At 59.2% G+C, this 16,303-nt stretch overlaps 2 protein-coding genes across 2 annotated transcripts; both read right to left on the bottom strand.

Annotated features, from left to right (window-relative positions):
* Nucleotides 1-3: 3 nt before the first annotated feature.
* PSMB6 (proteasome 20S subunit beta 6) lies at nt 4-8,787 on the bottom strand. The gene is made up of 6 exons (XM_085534439.1): nt 8,624-8,787; nt 7,514-7,581; nt 5,887-6,018; nt 4,096-4,225; nt 2,732-2,876; nt 4-233 (listed from the first exon to the last, which is right to left on the bottom strand). Exons 1-6 carry the CDS (start codon nt 8,771-8,773, stop codon nt 97-99), a joined length of 762 nt encoding a protein of 253 aa, XP_085390565.1. The 5' UTR covers nt 8,774-8,787; the 3' UTR covers nt 4-96.
* A 304-nt stretch (nt 8,788-9,091) lies between these two features.
* On the bottom strand, nt 9,092-14,104 carry LOC107307654 (vitelline membrane outer layer protein 1 homolog). The gene is made up of 3 exons (XM_085534440.1): nt 13,908-14,104; nt 12,978-13,075; nt 9,092-10,463 (listed from the first exon to the last, which is right to left on the bottom strand). The coding sequence occupies exons 1-3, from the start codon at nt 14,070-14,072 to the stop codon at nt 10,157-10,159; spliced, it is 570 nt and encodes a 189-aa protein (XP_085390566.1). The 5' UTR covers nt 14,073-14,104; the 3' UTR covers nt 9,092-10,156.
* Between the last annotated feature and the right edge of the window lie 2,199 nt (nt 14,105-16,303).

The following is a 16,303-nucleotide window of genomic DNA, read 5'->3' as shown; positions in this document are numbered from 1 at the left end:
ACGGAACCGGAAGAAGAACAACGTTTATTGCTTCCGGTATCCGTATTTAACCCTCCCCCTTCATCCCCGTTTCCGGTTGGGTTTCTATCCGGTTTTTCACACGGTTGGGCCTCCATCTCCTCCCGGTAATTCGGGGCCTGCGAGGACCCGCCTCTCAACGCCGCCCTCAGTGATGGCCGCCAGGCGGATGACGCCGCCGCTCGAGCCGTCCCGGGCCATGGCGAGGGATAGAGCTATGGGGGGTTAGATGGGGGGATTAGATGGGGGGATTATATGGGGCCACAACTTGACCACCCAGCCCCATAAGTGCACCCCCAGCCCCATAGATGCCCCACAACCTGCCTCTACAGCCCCATATCTGCACCCTCAGACCCACACTTGCAACCCCAGACCCATATCTGCCATCCAACCTACCCCCCAGGCCCATATCTGCCCCCCAATCTGCCCCTACAGCCCCATATCTGCCCCCACAGCCCTATATGTGCACCCAAGACCCATATGTGCCCCACAACCTGCCTTAACAGCCCCATATCTGCACCCCCAGACCCATATCTGCTCCCCCAGCCCCATATCTGCCATCCAACCTACCCCCCAGGCCCATATGTACCCCACAACCTGCCTCTACAGCCCCATATCTGCCCCCACAGCCCCATATCTGCCCCCCCAGCCCTATATCTGCACCCAAGACCCATATGTGCCCTACAACCTGCCTTAACAGCCCCATATCTGCACCCCCAGACCCACACTTGCAACCCCAGACCCATATCTGCCATCCAACCTACCCCCCAGGCCCATATGTGCCCCACAACCTGCCTCTACAGCCCCATATCTGCCCCCACAGCCCCATATCTGCCCCCCCAGCTCTATATCTGCACCCAAGACCCATATGTGCCCCACAACCTGCCTCTACAGCCCCATATCTGCACCCCCAGACCCATATCTGCTTCCCCAGCCCCATATCTGCCATCCAACCTACCCCCCAGGCCCATATGTGCCCCACAACCTGCCTCTACAGCCCCATATCTGCCCCCACAGCCCCATATCTGCCCCCCCAGCCCCATATCTGCCCCCCCAGCCCTATATCTGCACCCAAGACCCATATGTGCCCTACAACCTGCCTCTACAGCCCCATATCTGCACCCCCAGACCCACACTTGCAACCCCAGACCCATATCTGCCATCCAACCTACCCCCCAGGCCCATATGTGCCCCACAACCTGCCTCTACAGCCCCATATCTGCCCCCACAGCCCCATATCTGCCCCCCCAGCCCTATATCTGCACCCAAGACCCATATGTGCCCTACAACCTGCCTTAACAGCCCCATATCTGCCCCCCCAGCCCTATATCTGCACCCAAGACCCATATGTGCCCTACAACCTGCCTCTACAGCCCCATATCCACCCCCAACCTGCCCTCCCAACCCCATATCTGCACCCCAGCCCCACATCCACCCCCCAATCTGCCCTCCCAGCCCCATATCCACCCCCAAGCCCCATATCTGCTCCCTATCCTGGCCCACAGACCCATATCTGCCCCCCCAGCCCCATATCCATCCCTCAACCCACCCCTCCAGCCCCATATCCACTACCCAACCTGCCCTCCCAGCCTCCCCAGCCCCACATCTACCCCCCCCAGCCCCATATTTGCCTCCTCAGCCCCACATCTGCCCCCAAGCCCCATATCTGCTCCTCCAGCCCCACATCTGCCCCACATCCACCCCCAATCTGCCCCCCAGCCCCATATCTACTTACCAACCCCTCCTCCAGCCCCATATCTGCCCCCCCAGCGCCCCCCCAGCCCCATATCCACCCCACAAGCAGCCCTCCCAGCACCATATCTGCCCCCCCAGCCCCACACCTGCCCCCCAACCTGCCCTCCCAGCCCCACATCTTCCCCCCCAGCCCCACATCTGCCCCACATCCACCCCCAATCTGCCCCCCAGCCCCATATCCACTTACCAACCCCCCCTCCAGCCCCATATCTGCCCCCCCAGCGCCCCCCCAGCCCCATATCCACCCCACAAGCAGCCCTCCCAGCACCATATCTGCCCCCCCAGCCCCACACCTGCCCTCCCAGCCCCACACCTGCCCCCCAACCTGCCCTCCCAGCCCCACATCTTCACCCCCAGCCCCATATCTACCCCCCAACCTGCCCCCCCAGCCCCACATCTTCCCCCCCAGCCCCATATCCACCCCACAAGCAGCCCTCCCAGCCCCATATCTGCCCCCCAGCCCCATATCCACCCCCCAACCCACCCCCATAGCCCCATATCCACTACCCAACCTGCCCTCCCAGCCCCCCAGCCCCATATCCACCCCACAAGCAGCCCTCCCAGCCCCACATCTGCCCCCCTAGCCCCACACCTGCCCCCCAACCTGCCCTCCCAGCCCCACATCTTCCGCCCCAGCCCCATATCCACCCCCCAACCTGCCCCCCCAGCCCCACATCTTCCCCCCCAGCCCCATATCCACCCCCCAACCTGCCCCCCCAGCCCCACATCTTCCGCCCCAGCCCCATATCTACCCCCCAACATGCCCCCCCAGCCCCACATCTTCCCCCCCAGCCCCATATCTACCCCCCAACATGCCCCCCCAGCCCCACATCTTCCCCCCCAGCCCCATATCCACCCCCCAACCTGCCCTCCCAGCCCCATATTTGCCCCCCCAGCCCCACATCTTCCCCCCCAGCCCCACATGTGCCCCATATCCGCCCCCCATGACCACACGTACCCCTTGCAGTGAACTCCTCGCACTCGTCCCTGCTCATCCCCCTCCTGAAGGCGGCGTCCACGAAGCCGTAGATGTAGGAGCTGCCCGACCCCCCCACGGCAAACGGCTGCCGCAGCAACATCCCCCCCATGGGGACCACGTACACCTATAGGGGGGGACATGCAGTCAGGGGGGGCACGGAGCCATAGACCCCCATATATATGGGGGGGGGCACAAGGATGGACCCCCATATATGGGGGGGGGGGGCACAAGGATGGACCCTCATATATGGGGGGGGGGGCACAAGGATGGACCCCCATACCCATATATGGGGGGGGGGCACAAGGATGGACCCCCATATATGAGGGGGGGGGCACAAGGATGGACCCTCATATATGGGGGGGGGGGGCACAAGGATGGACCCTCATACCTGCCCTATTAACCTGCCCCATTAACCCTTGTATCCCCATTAACCCTTGTATCCCCATTAACCCTTGTATCCCCATTAACCCTTACCTGCCCTATTAACCCTTGTATCCCCATTAACCCTTGTATCTACATTAACCCTTGTATCCCCATTAACCCTTGTGTCCCCCATTAACCCTTACCTGCCCTATTAACCTGCCCTATTAACCCTTATGGCCCCCATTAACCCTTGTATCCACATTAACCCTTACCTGCCCTATTAACCCTTGTATCCCCATTAACCCTTGTATCCCCATTAACCCTTACCTGCCCTATTAACCTGCCCTATTAACCCTTATGGCCCCCATTAACCTTTACCTGCCCTATTAACCCTTGTATCCCCCATTAACCCTTGTATCCCCATTAACCCTTACCTGCCCTATTAACCTTTGTATCCCCATTAACCCTTGTATCCCCATTAACCCTTGTATCCCCATTAACCTTTACCTGCCCTATTAATCCTTGTATCCCCTATTAACCCTTGTGTCCCCATTAACCCTTACCTGCCCTATTAACCCTTGTATCCCCCATTAACCCTTACCTACCCTATTAACCTGCCCTATTAACCCCTATGTCCCCCATTAACCCTTATGTTCCCTATTAACCTGCCCCATTAACCCTTACCTGCCCTATTAACCCTTATGTCCCCCATTAACCCTTGTGTCCCCCATTAACCTGCCCTATTAACCTGCCCCATTAACCCTTATGTCCCCCATTAACCTGCCCTATTAACCCTTATGTCCCCCATTAACCCTTATGTCCCCCATTAACCCTTGTGTCCCCCATTAACCCTTGTTTTAGCCCCCATTAACCCTTACCTGCCCTATTAACCTGCCCTATTAACCCTTGTATCCCCCATTAACCCTTACCTGCCCTATTAACCTGCCCTATTAACCCTTATGTCCCCCATTAACCCTTACCTGCCCGCCACGCCGCCGATCCCATCCGGCCACGATGATCCCGGCGCTGAGCTCCTCCCGGTACCGGTAACAGCTCTGCTGGAACAGGCAGGCGGCCGTACGCACCAGGGGGGGCTCCTCCAGCTCTATGCTATAAGGGGGGGGGGATAAAGGGATGAGACCCCTCCCCTATTTATAACAACCCCCTATATCCCTATAGGGGAGCTATGGGAACAGGCAAGCAGTCGTGTGCCCCAGGGGGGGGCTCCTCCAGTTCTATGCTATAAGGGGGGGGGACAAAGGGATGAGACCCCTCCCCTATTTAGTACAACACCCCCCCCCCCATATGGACCAGGGGGGGGCTCCTCCAGCTCTATGCTATAACGGGGGGGGGATAAAGGGGTGAGACCCCTCCCCTATTTAGAACAACACCCCCTTTATTCCTATAGGGGGGGCTCCTCCAGCTCTATGCTATAAGGGGGGGGGGGGATAAAGGGGTGAGACCCCTCCCCTATTTAGAACAACACCCCCTTTATTCCTATAGGGGGGGCTCCTCCAGCTCTATGCTATAAGGGGGGGGGGGGGTACAAAGGGGTGAGACCCCTCCCCTATTTAGAACAACACCCCCTTTTATTCCTATAGGGGGGGCTCCTCCAGCTCTATGCTATAACGGGGGGGGGATAAAGGGGTGAGACCCCTCCCCTATTTAGAACAACACCCCCTTTATTCCTATAGGGGGGGCTCCTCCAGCTCTATGCTATAAGGGGGGGGGGGGATAAAGGGGTGAGACCCCTCCCCTATTTATAACAACCCCCTATATCCCTATAGGGGAGCTATGGGAACAGGCAAGCAGTCGTGTGCCCCAGGGGGGGGCTCCTCCAGTTCTATGCTATAAGGGGGGGTACAAAGGGGTGAGACCCCTCCCCTATTTAGATAAAGGGGTGAGACCCCTCCCCTATTTAGAACAACACCCCCTTTATTCCTATAGGGGGGCTCCTCCAGCTCTATGCTATAAGGGGGGGGGGGACAAAGGGGTGAGACCCCTCGCCTATTTATAACAACCCCCTATATCCCTATAGGGGAGCTATGGGAACAGGCAAGCAGTCGTGTGCCCCAGGGGGGGGCTCCTCCAGTTCTATGCTATAAGGGGGGGGGATAAAGGGATGAGACCCCTCCCCTATTTAGAACAACACCCCCCCCCCATATGGACCAGGGGGGGCTCCTCCAGCTCTATGCTATAAGGGGGGGGGGGATAAAGGGGTGAGACCCCTCCCCTATTTAGAACAACACCCCCTTTTATTCCTATAGGGGGGGCTCCTCCAGTTCTATGCTATGGGGAGGGGGGCGTACAAAGGGGTGAGACCCCTCCCCTATTTAGAACAACACCCCCTTTATTACTATAGGGGGGGCTCCTCCAGCTCTATGCTATAAGGGGGGGGGGGGGGACAAAGGGGTGAGACCCCTCCCCTATTTAGAACAACCTCTCCCTATGGCTCTAGGGACTCAATTAGGAAGGCAATTATGGGTCTATGGGGACAGATGTGGGTCTAGGGGTCCAATTATGGGGGCAACTATGGGTCTGAAAGGTTAATTAGGGGGTAGATATGGGTCCAGGGGGGCAGCAATGGGTCTGGGGGGGCAGATATGGGTCTGGGGGGGCACATATGGGTCTGGGGGGGTAAATACAGGTCTAGGGGTCAATTAGGGGGGCAGTTATGGGTCTGGGGGGTCAGCTATGGGTCTGGGGGGGCACGTAGGGGTCTGCCTATTAACTAAGCCCCCTCCCCATTTTATCCCCCCCCCCATTATTACCTATGGAAGGCCAGCTGATAGGCCACAGCATCGGCCACGGCCTGTGTGTCGGCAGCGGAGCCTGAGCGGCAGCAGAAGATGCGATGATGGACAGCTGTCAGCTTATCCGTCACGCGATTGGCCACGTAAGAGCTGAGGGGGAGGGACCAAACCGTCACCGTGGCAACTACAGCTGCCAATCATGGCGGTGTCACCATGGCAACAACAGCTGCCAATCATGGCGGTGTCACCATGGCAACAATACAGAGCTGCCATCTTGGTAACGTTACCATGGCAACAACAGCTGCCAATCATGGCGGTGTCACCATGGCAACAATACAGAGCCGCCATCTTGGTAACGTTACCATGGCAACAACAGCTGCCAATCATGGCGGTGTCACCATGGCAACAACAGCTGCCAATCATGGCGGCATCACCATGTCAACCGCAGCAGCCATCTTGGTCCTGTTGCCATGGTAACATTACACAGCCGCCATCTTGGCAGCATCACCATGGCAACAACAGCTGCCAATCATTGCAGTGTCACCATGGCAACAATACAGAGCCGCCATCTTGGTAACGTTACCATGGCAACTACAGCTGCCAATCATGGTGGTGTCACCATGGCAACCACAGCTGCCAATCATGGCGGTGTCACCATGGCAACATTACAGAGCCGCCATCTTGGTAACGTTACCATGGCAACAACAGCTGCCAATCACGGCGGTGTCACCATGGCAACTACAGCTGCTAATCATGGTGGTGTCACCATGGCAACATTACACAGCCGCCATCTTGGTAATGTTACCATGGCAACAACAGCTGCCAATCATGGCAGTGTCACCATGGCAACAACAGCTGCCAATCATGGCGGTGTCACCATGGCAACAACAGATGCCAATCATGGCAGTGTCACCATGGCAACAATACAGAGCCGCCATCTTGGTAATGTTACCATGGCAACAACAGCTGCCAATCATGGCGGTGTCACCATGGCAACAACAGCTGCCAATCATGGCGGTGTCAACATGGCAACAACAGCTGTCAATTATGGCGGTGTCACCATGGCAACAACAGCTGCCAATCATGGCAGCATCACCATGGCAACTGTAGCAGCCATCTTGGTCCTGTTGCCATGGTAACATTACACAGCCGCCATCATGGCGGTGTCACCATGGCAACAACAGCTGCCAATCATGGCGGTGTCACCATGGTAACAACAGCTGCCAATCATGGCGGTGTCACCAGGGCAACTGCAGCAGCCATCATGGCGGTGTCACCATGGCAACAACAGCTGCCAATCATGGCAGTGTCACCATGGCAACATTACAGAGCCGCCATCTTGGTGATGTCACCATGGCAACCACAGCCGTCATAATGGCAGTGTTACCATGGCAACTGCAGCATCTTGGTACCGTTGCCATGGTGACATTACACAGCCGCCATCTTGGTGGTGTCACCATGGCAACAACAGCTGCCATCATGGCAGCATCACCATGGCAACAACAGCTGTCAATCATGGTGGTGTCACCATGGCAACCACAGCCACCATCTTGGTGCTGTTGCCATGGCAACATTACACAGCTGCCATCTTGGTGCCATGGTAACCACCCATACCCGTTGCCATGGTAACCGCCCCCATCCTCACCCCGTGGTGGTCCGCGAGTCGGCCCCGATGACGACGCCGCCATCGAACTCCACCGCCATGATGGTGGTCTATGGGGGGAGATAGGGCGGGTTATGGGGGGGGTCCTCCTGCCCCACAGCAACACCCCACAGCCCCTCCTGCCCCATAGATCCCTCTTGCAGAGCCCCTCCTGCCCCACAGCCCCCCCCACAGCCCCATATCCGCCCCACAGCCCCCCATATCCCCCTCACATCCACCCCATAGCCCCATATGCACCCCACAGCCCCTCCTGCCCCCCATGGGCCCCCCATATCCACCCCATAACTCCTCATATCCACCTCACAGCTCCCCATATCCACCGTATCCACCCCACAGCCCCTCCTGCCCCATATCCCCCCCTTTAGAGCCCCTCCTGCCCCACATCAATCCCCACACAGCCCATCCTGCCCCCCATGGGCCCCCCATATCCACCCCATAGCCTCATATCTGCCCCATAGCCCCTCATATCCACCCCATAGCCCCCCATATCCCCCCATATCCACCCCATATCCACCCCATAGCCCTATATCCGCCCCATATCCACCCCATAGCCCCCCATATCCACCCCATAGCCCCGTATCCACCCCATAGCCCCCCCATATCCACCCCATAGCCCCATATCCGCCCCATATCCCCTCATATCCACCCCATAGCCCTATATCTGCCCCATATCCACCCCATATCCACCCCATATCCCCCCCATAGCCCCATATCCCCCCCATATCCACCCCATATCCACCCCATAGCCTCCCATATCCACCCCATATCCACCCCATAGCTCTATATCTGCCCCATATCCCCCCCATATCCACCCCATAGCCCTATATCCGCCCTATATCCACCCCATATCCCCCCCATATCCCCATGACCCCCTATATCCACCCCATAGCCCCTCATATCCACCCCATAGCCCCATATCCCCCCTATAGCCCCATATCCACCCCATATCCCCCCATATCCACCCCATAGACCCCCATATCCACTCCATATCCCCCCATATCCACCCCATATCCACCCCATAGCCCCATATGCCCCCATATCCACCCCATATCCACCCCACACCCCCCCCAGCCCCACACCCCCGCTCCTCACTCCGGTGCTGACGGGCTCCGCCGTCCAATCCCGGTGCAGCGCCGCAGGCCCCGGCCCCCCCCACACCGCGGCCTCGGTTCCGGTTCCGGTTTCGGTCCCGGTCCCGGCCCAAGGTTCGACCACCGCCGATCGCATAGTCACGGCCGCCATCTTTCTTTTACGACAGGGGGCGGTGCTGCTTTACGGCAACGTGGCGGCGCTGCTTTACGGCAACGTGGCAACGCTGCTTTACGGCAACGTGGCGGCGCTGCTTTACGGCAACGTGGCAACGCTGCTTTACGGCAACGTGGCGGCGCTGCTTTACGGCTACGAGGCGGCGCTGCTTTACGGCAACGTGGCGGCGCTGCTTTACGGCTACGAGGCGGCGCTGCTTTACGGCAACGTGGCTCATGGGTGGAGTCGGTGTCGCATAGCGTGACGTCACGTATTTTCCCCGCCCCTTTCGGTAGGAAATAGGCCAAGAGCAGCTGTCAATCAAATGCTTTATTGCCCACATGGGATGGGGGAGGGATACAAAGATGGGGAGGGATATGGGGGATATGGGGGGTTATGGGGTCACATGGGGGGATATGGGGTGGATATGGGGGTATGGGGTGGATATGGGGGGGATATGGGGCAGATATGGGGCGGATATGGGGTCACATGGGGGGATATGGGGTGGATATGGGGGATAGGGGGGTTATGGGGTGGATATGGGGGGGATATGTGGTTATATGGGGTGGATATGGGGGGATATGGAGGGATGTGGGGCAGATATGGGGCGGATATGGGGGTATGGGGTGGATATGGGGTGGTTATGGGGGTATGGGGTGGATATGGGGGTATGGGGTGGATATGGGGTGGTTATGGGGGGCTGTGGGGTGGATATGGGGCTATGGGGGGCTATATGGCAGTTATGGGGTGGCTGTGGGGGCCATGTGGCCTATGGGGCAGATATGGAGGGCTATGGGATGGATATGGGTGGCTATGGGATGGATATGGGGTGGATATGGGATGGACATGGGGTCTGGATGTGGATATGGGGGGACACAGGGGGCTATGGGGCAACTATGGGGGCCATGGGGGGCTGTGGGGTGGCTATGGGGGTCTATGGGGCAGGTATGGAGGGCTATGGGATGGATATGGGGCACCTATAGGGCAGATATAGGGCAGCTATGGGGCGGCTGTAGGGGCCATGGGGGCCTATGGGGCAGATATGGAGGGCTATGGGGAAGGTATGGAGGGCTATGGGATGAATATGGGGCAGATATAGGGCAGCTATGGGGTAGCTGTGGGGGCCACGGTGTCTATGGGGCAGATATGGAGAGCTATGGGATGGATATGGGGCAGCTATGGGGGTCTATGGGGCAGGTATGGAGGGCTATGGGATGGATATGGGTGGCTATGGGGGTCTATGGGGCAGACACGGAGGGCTATGGGATGGATATGGGTGGCTATGGGGGTCTATGGGGCAGATACGGAGGGCTATGGGATGGCTATGGGGCAGCTATGGGGCAGCTATGGGTCATCTCTAGGTGATGTCTATGTGACCCATCACTGAGAGCAGCAGACCATGGCCGCATCGTTGAGGCCGGTGTCATCCTGTGACCGTTGCGGTGCCTCCACCCTGGTCCTGATGCCGCAGATCCCCACATGTGTGGGGCACGGCTGGCTCCAATTGCCCCATTGCCCCCGAGCTCCGCCCCCCCCGTCCAACACGGTCCCGTCCGAGCACATGAACGACGCGTCGTTGGCCGCCGTGTCGTCCCGGAACCCGCCGCGAGGGGGCTCCACCCGCAACCGGAACGACGTGAGGCGGGACGAGCGGGGGCAGCCCCGGGCGGGGAGCCAGGCACCCCAGCTATGGGGAAAGGGGAGTTAGGGACCCCATAGAGACCCCATAGGGACACCCACCCCATAGAGACCCCATAGAGACCCCATAGAGACACATAGAGACCCCATAGGGACACCCACCCCATAGAGACCCCATAGAGACCCATAGGGACACATAGGGACACATAGGAGCCAGGAACCCCAGCTATGGGGGGAAGGGAGTTAGGGGGCTATGGGGACCCATAGGGACACATAGGGACACATAGAGACACATAGAGACCCATAGGGACACATAGGGACCCCATAGGAGCCAGGCACCCCAGCTATGGGGAAAGGGGAGTTAGGGGGCTATAGGGACCCATAGGGACCCCATAGAGACCCATAGGGACACATAGGGACATATAGGAGCCAGGCACCCCAGCTATGGGGGGAAAGGGAGTTAGGGGGCTATAGGGACCCATAGAGACCCATAGGGACACATAGGGACACATAGAGACCCCAGCTATGGGGGAAAGGGGAGTTAGGGGGCTATAGGGACATATACGGACCCCATAGGGACACCCACCCCATAGAGACCCCATAGGGACATATAGGAGCCAGGCACCCCAGCTATGGGGGAAGGGGAGTTAGGGACCCCATAGAGACACATAGGGACCCATAGGGACACATAGAGACCCATAGGGACACATAGAGACCCCAGCTATGGGGAAAGGGGAGTTAGGGGGCTATAGGGACATATAGGGATCCCATAGAGACCCATAGGGACCCATAGAGACCCCATAGAGACCCATAGGGACACATAGAGACCCCATAGAGACACATAGGAGCCAGGCACCCCAGCTATGGGGAAAGGGGAGTTAGGGACCCCATAGAGACCCCATAGGGACCCCATAGAGACCCCATAGGGACATATAGGAGCTAGGCACCCCAGCTATGGGGAAAGGGGAGTTAGGGGGCTATAGGAACCCATAGAGACCCATAGGGACACATAGAGACCCATAGGGACCCATAGGGACACATAGGGACACATAGAGACACATAGAGACCCATAGGAGCCAGGCACCCCAGCTATGGGGAAAGGGGAGTTAGGGGGCTATAGGGACCCATAGGGACACATAGAGACACATAGGGACCCATAGAGACCCATAGGAGCCAGGCACCCCAGCTATGGGGAAAGGGGAGTTAGGGGGCTATGGGGACCCATAGAAACCCATAGGGACACATAGAGACCCCATAGAGACCCATAGGAGCCAGGCACCCCAGCTATGGGGAAAGGGGAGTTAGGGGGCTATAGGGACCCATAGGGACACATAGGGACCCCATAGAGACCCCATAGGGACATATAGGAGCCAGGCACCCCAGCTATGGGGGGAAAGGGAGTTAGGGGGCTATAGGGACCCATAGGGACATATAGGGACCCATAGAGACCCCATAGGGACACATAGGAGCCAGGCACCCCAGCTATGGGGGGAAAGGGAGTTAGGGGGCTATAGGGACCCCATAGAGACCCATAGGGACACATAGGGACATATAGGAGCCAGGCACCCCAGCTATGGGGAAAGGGGAGTTAGGGGGCTATGGGGACCCATAGGGACACATAGAGACCCCATAGAGACACATAGGAGCCAGGCACCCCAGCTATGGGGAAAGGGGAGTTAGGGGGCTATGGGGACCCATAGGGACACATAGAGACCCATAGGGACCCATAGGGACACATAGAGACCCCATAGAGACCCCATAGGGACACATAGGGACACATAGAGACACATAGGGACACATAGGGACCCCATAGAGACCCCACAGAGACCCCATAGGGATACATAGGAGCCAGTCACCCCAGCTATGGGGGAAAGGGGCGTTAGGGACCCCATAGAGACCCCATAGAGACACATAGGGACCCCATAGAGACCCATAGGGACCCCATAGAGACCCATAGGGACACATAGGGACACATAGGGACCCCATAGAGACCCCATAGAGACCCCATAGGGACACATAGGGACACAATAAAGACCCATAGGAACACTATAGGGGCAGCCGCGGGCAGGGAGCCAGGCACCCCAGCTATGGGGGAAAGGGGAGTTAGGGGGCTATAGGGACCCATAGGGACCCATAGGGACACATAGGGACACAATAAAGACCCCATAGAGACATCAACCCCATAGGGACCTATAGAGACCCATAGGGACCCCATAGAGACCCCATAGAGACCCCATAGGGACCCTTAGGACTCCATAGAGACCCATAGGGACCCCATAGGGCCACCTTATAGGGCCCCCCACCCCATAGAGCCCCATAGCTCCCCCTGCCCCATAGAGCCCCATAGAGCCCCCCACCCCATAGAGCCCCATAGCTCCCCCTGCCCCATAGAGACCCCATAGAGCCCCCCACCCCATAGAGCCCCATAGCTCCCCCCGCCCCATAGAGCCCCATAGAGCCCCCCACCCCATAGAGCCCCATAGCTCCCCCCCGCCCCATAGAGCCCCATAGAGCCCCATAGCTCCCCCCGCCCCATAGATCCCCATAGCCCCCCCTCACTCACAGCCCCTCGCTGGAGGTGATGACCCCCTTCTCATTGCAGAGCAGTTGGATCCCATTGAGCGCCGTGTCGTCCCGAAACACCCCCTGGGGGGGCTCCATCTATGGGGGGGGGGGGGGGGCAAAAGTGGGTCCCATATCCCCCATAGAGACCCACATATCCCCCTATAGGGTCCCCCCCATATATACCCCCATAGAGACCCCATATAGGGTCCCACATATCCCCCTATAGGGCCCCCCCATATATACTCCCGTAGAGACCCCATATAGGGTCCCACATATCCCCCTATAGGGCCCCCCCCCATATATCCCCCCATAGAGACCCCCTATAGGGTCCCACATATCCCCCTATAGGATCCCCCCCCATATATCCCCCCATAGAGACCCCATATAGGGTCCCACATATCCCCCTATAAGGCCCCCCCCCAATATATTCCCCCATAGAGACCCCCCCACACCCTATAGCCCCCCCCTTCCACCCTATAGACCCCCCCCACCCTATAGCTCCCCCATAGCCCCCCCCTTCCACCCCATAGCCCCCCCCTCCACTCTGTAACCCCCCCATAGCCCCCCATCCACCCCATAGCCCCCCATAGCACCCCCCACCCCATAGCCCCCCGTCACCCCATAGCACCCCCCACCCTATAGACCCCCCCTCCACCCCATAGCCCCCCTCCACCCCATAGACACCCCCACCCTATAGACCCCCCCCTCCACCCCATAGCCCCCCATACCCCCCCATAGCCCCCCCACCCCACCCCATAGCCCCCCTCCCCTCCACCCCATAGACACCCCCACCCTATAGACCCCCCCCTCCACCCCATAGCCCCCCATACCCCCCCATAGCCCCCCCCCACCCCATAACCCCCCCCCCCTCCACCCTATAGACCCCCCCACACCCTACAGACCCTCCCCCCCATAGCCCCCCCCCCACCTTCAGCTGGAACCCTGTAGCGAAGGACCCTCGGGGGCAGAATTCGGCCTCCCCCCACTCCCCCCATTGCCCCCCATTATCCACCGTGATCTCCCTGGCTCTGCCCCCCCCCCCCAATACCAGCCCCACAACCAGCAGCACCCATGGGTGCACATTAGGGCCCATGGCTGCCGGTCTATACCCCCCCCCCCCCCACCCATGGGTGCCTATATAGGGAGGGGGGCAACGACCCCCAATGGGAACCCACCCCCCCATCCACATGCGCCCATTGGATGAGCACGGGTCAGAGGCCTATAGGGCGACCTTGGCCAGATATGGGGCAGATATGGGGCTGGGGGGGCAGTTATGGGGCAGTTATGGGGTTGGGGGGGGGAGTTATGGGGCAGTTATGGGGTTGGGGGGGGAGTTATGGGGATGGGGGGGCAGTTATGGGGCAGATATGGGGCTGGGGGGGCAGTTATGGGGTTGGGGGGGCAGTTATATGGCAGATATGGGGCTGGGGGGCAGATATAGGGTAGTTATGGGGCTGTAGGAGCAGTAATGGGGCAGATATGGGATTGGGGGAGCAGTTATATGGCAGCTATGGGGTTGGGGGGCAGTTATGGGGCAGCTATGGGGTTGGGGGGCAGTTATGGGGCAGTTATGGGGTTGGGGGGGCGGTTATGGGGCAGCTATGGGGCTGGGGGGGCAGTTATGGGGCAGCTATGGGGTTGAAGGGCAGTTATGGGGCTGTGGGGGCTGTTATGGGGCTATGGGGGCACTTATGGGGCAGCTATGTCTCTTTTGGGGTCCACTTATGGGTCTAATTCCATCCCATAACCCATCTATGGGTCACTTATGGGGCCGAACTTCCCATCCCCCCCCCTTTAACCCCCCCCCCATCCCAGCTGTCGTCCCCCCCCCGCCCCACATCCGGAGCAGGTGGCTTTGCCCCTCCCCCCCCCCCAATTTAAAGCCCCCCCCCCATTACAATCAATGGCGGCCTATGGGGCAGAGCCCCTCCCTCCCCCCCCCCCAATTTAAAGCCCCCCCCTGGCCCCCTCCCCATTAGTAACAATGGCGGCCTATGGGGCTCCCACCGCTGCTCTCTTCTTCCTCCTTCTCTGCCCCCCCCCCAGCAGAGCCGACGGTAAGAGACCCCCCCCCAGTAAGAGACCCCCCCCAATAGAGACCCCCCCCCAAATAAGAGACCCCCCCCAAATAAGAGACCCCCCCCAATAGAGACCCCAGCCTCCCCCATAGGAGACCCCCCCCAATAAGAGACCCCAGCCCCCCCCATAGGAGACCCCCCCCCCAATATGAGACTCCCAGCCCCCCCCTATTACCCCATAGGGACCCCCCCCCAATATATCACCCCATAGAGACCCCCCCAATATATCACCCCATAGAGACCCCCCCAATATATCACCCCATAGAGACTCCCCCTATATATCACCCCATAGAGACCCCCCCCATATATCACCCCATAGAGACCCCCCCATATCACCCCACAGAGACCCCCCCAATATATCACCCCATAGAGACCCCCCCCCATATATCACCCCATAGAGACCCTCCCCCAATATATCACCCCATAGAGACCCCCCCCATATATCACCCCATAGAGACCATCCCCATATATCACCCCATAGAGACCCCCCCCAATATATCACCCCATAGAGACCCCCCCCCATATATCACCCCATAGAGACCCTCCCCCAATATATCACCCCATAGAGACCCCCCCCATATATCACCCCATAGAGACCATCCCCATATATCACCCCATAGAGACCCCCCCCTATATCACCCCATAGAGACCCCCCCCATTCTTCCCCCCCCCCCCCATTATCACCCTATGGGCTCCCCCTGCCCCCTGACCCCCCCCTTAAATCAGACCCATAGAGACCCTCTGCCCCCCCCCCCTTAAATCAGACCCATAGAGACCCCCTGCCCCCCCCCCCTTTAAATCAGACCCATAGAGACCCCCTGCCCCCCCCCTTTAAATCAGACCCATAGAGACCCTCTGCTCCCCCCCCTTTAAATCAGACCCATAGAGACCCCCTGCCCCCCCCCTTTAAATCAGACCCATAGAGACCCTCTGCCCCCCCCCCTTAAATCAGACCCATAGAGACCCCCTGCCCCCCCCCTTTAAATCAGACCCATAGAGACCCTCTGCCCCCCCCCCCTTTAAATCAGACCCATAGAGACCCCCTGCCCCCCCCCTTTAAATCAGACCCATAGAGACCCTCTGCTCCCCCCCCTTTAAATCAGACCCATAGAGACCCCCTGCCCCCCCCTTTAAATCAGACCCATAGAGACCCTCTGCCCCCCCCCCCTTAAATCAGACCCATAGAGACCCCCTGCCCCCCCCCCCTTTAAATCAGACCCATAGAGACCCTCTGCCCCCCCCCCAC

Source organism: Coturnix japonica, unplaced genomic scaffold, assembly GCF_054131305.1.
Source record: "Coturnix japonica strain WE unplaced genomic scaffold, WE-NBRP24 Scf082, whole genome shotgun sequence".
Taxonomy (NCBI): Eukaryota; Metazoa; Chordata; class Aves; order Galliformes; family Phasianidae; genus Coturnix; species Coturnix japonica.
The sequence above is the reverse complement of the archived record's forward strand: the minus strand, read 5'-3'. Positions and strand labels throughout refer to the sequence as shown.

Bases quoted from the DNA above. Each gene is read 5' to 3' on its own strand.
- PSMB6 (XM_085534439.1), bottom strand. From the start codon at position 8,773: ATGGCGGCCGTGACTATGCGATCGGCGGTGGTCGAACCTTGGGCCGGG. The intron at 7,582-8,623 runs GTGAGGAGCGGG...CTCCCCCCATAG, and splicing joins CGGAGCCCGTCAGCACCGGA to ACCACCATCATGGCGGTGGA. The intron at 4,226-5,886 runs GTAATAATGGGG...CCCCCCTTATAG, and splicing joins TATCAGCTGGCCTTCCATAG to CATAGAGCTGGAGGAGCCCC.
- LOC107307654 (XM_085534440.1), bottom strand. From the start codon at position 14,072: ATGGGCCCTAATGTGCACCCATGGGTGCTGCTGGTTGTGGGGCTGGTA. The intron at 13,076-13,907 runs GTGGGGGGGGGG...CCCCCCCCATAG, and splicing joins CTACAGGGTTCCAGCTGAAG to ATGGAGCCCCCCCAGGGGGT. The intron at 10,464-12,977 runs GTGAGTGAGGGG...CTTTCCCCATAG, and splicing joins ATCACCTCCAGCGAGGGGCT to CTGGGGTGCCTGGCTCCCCG.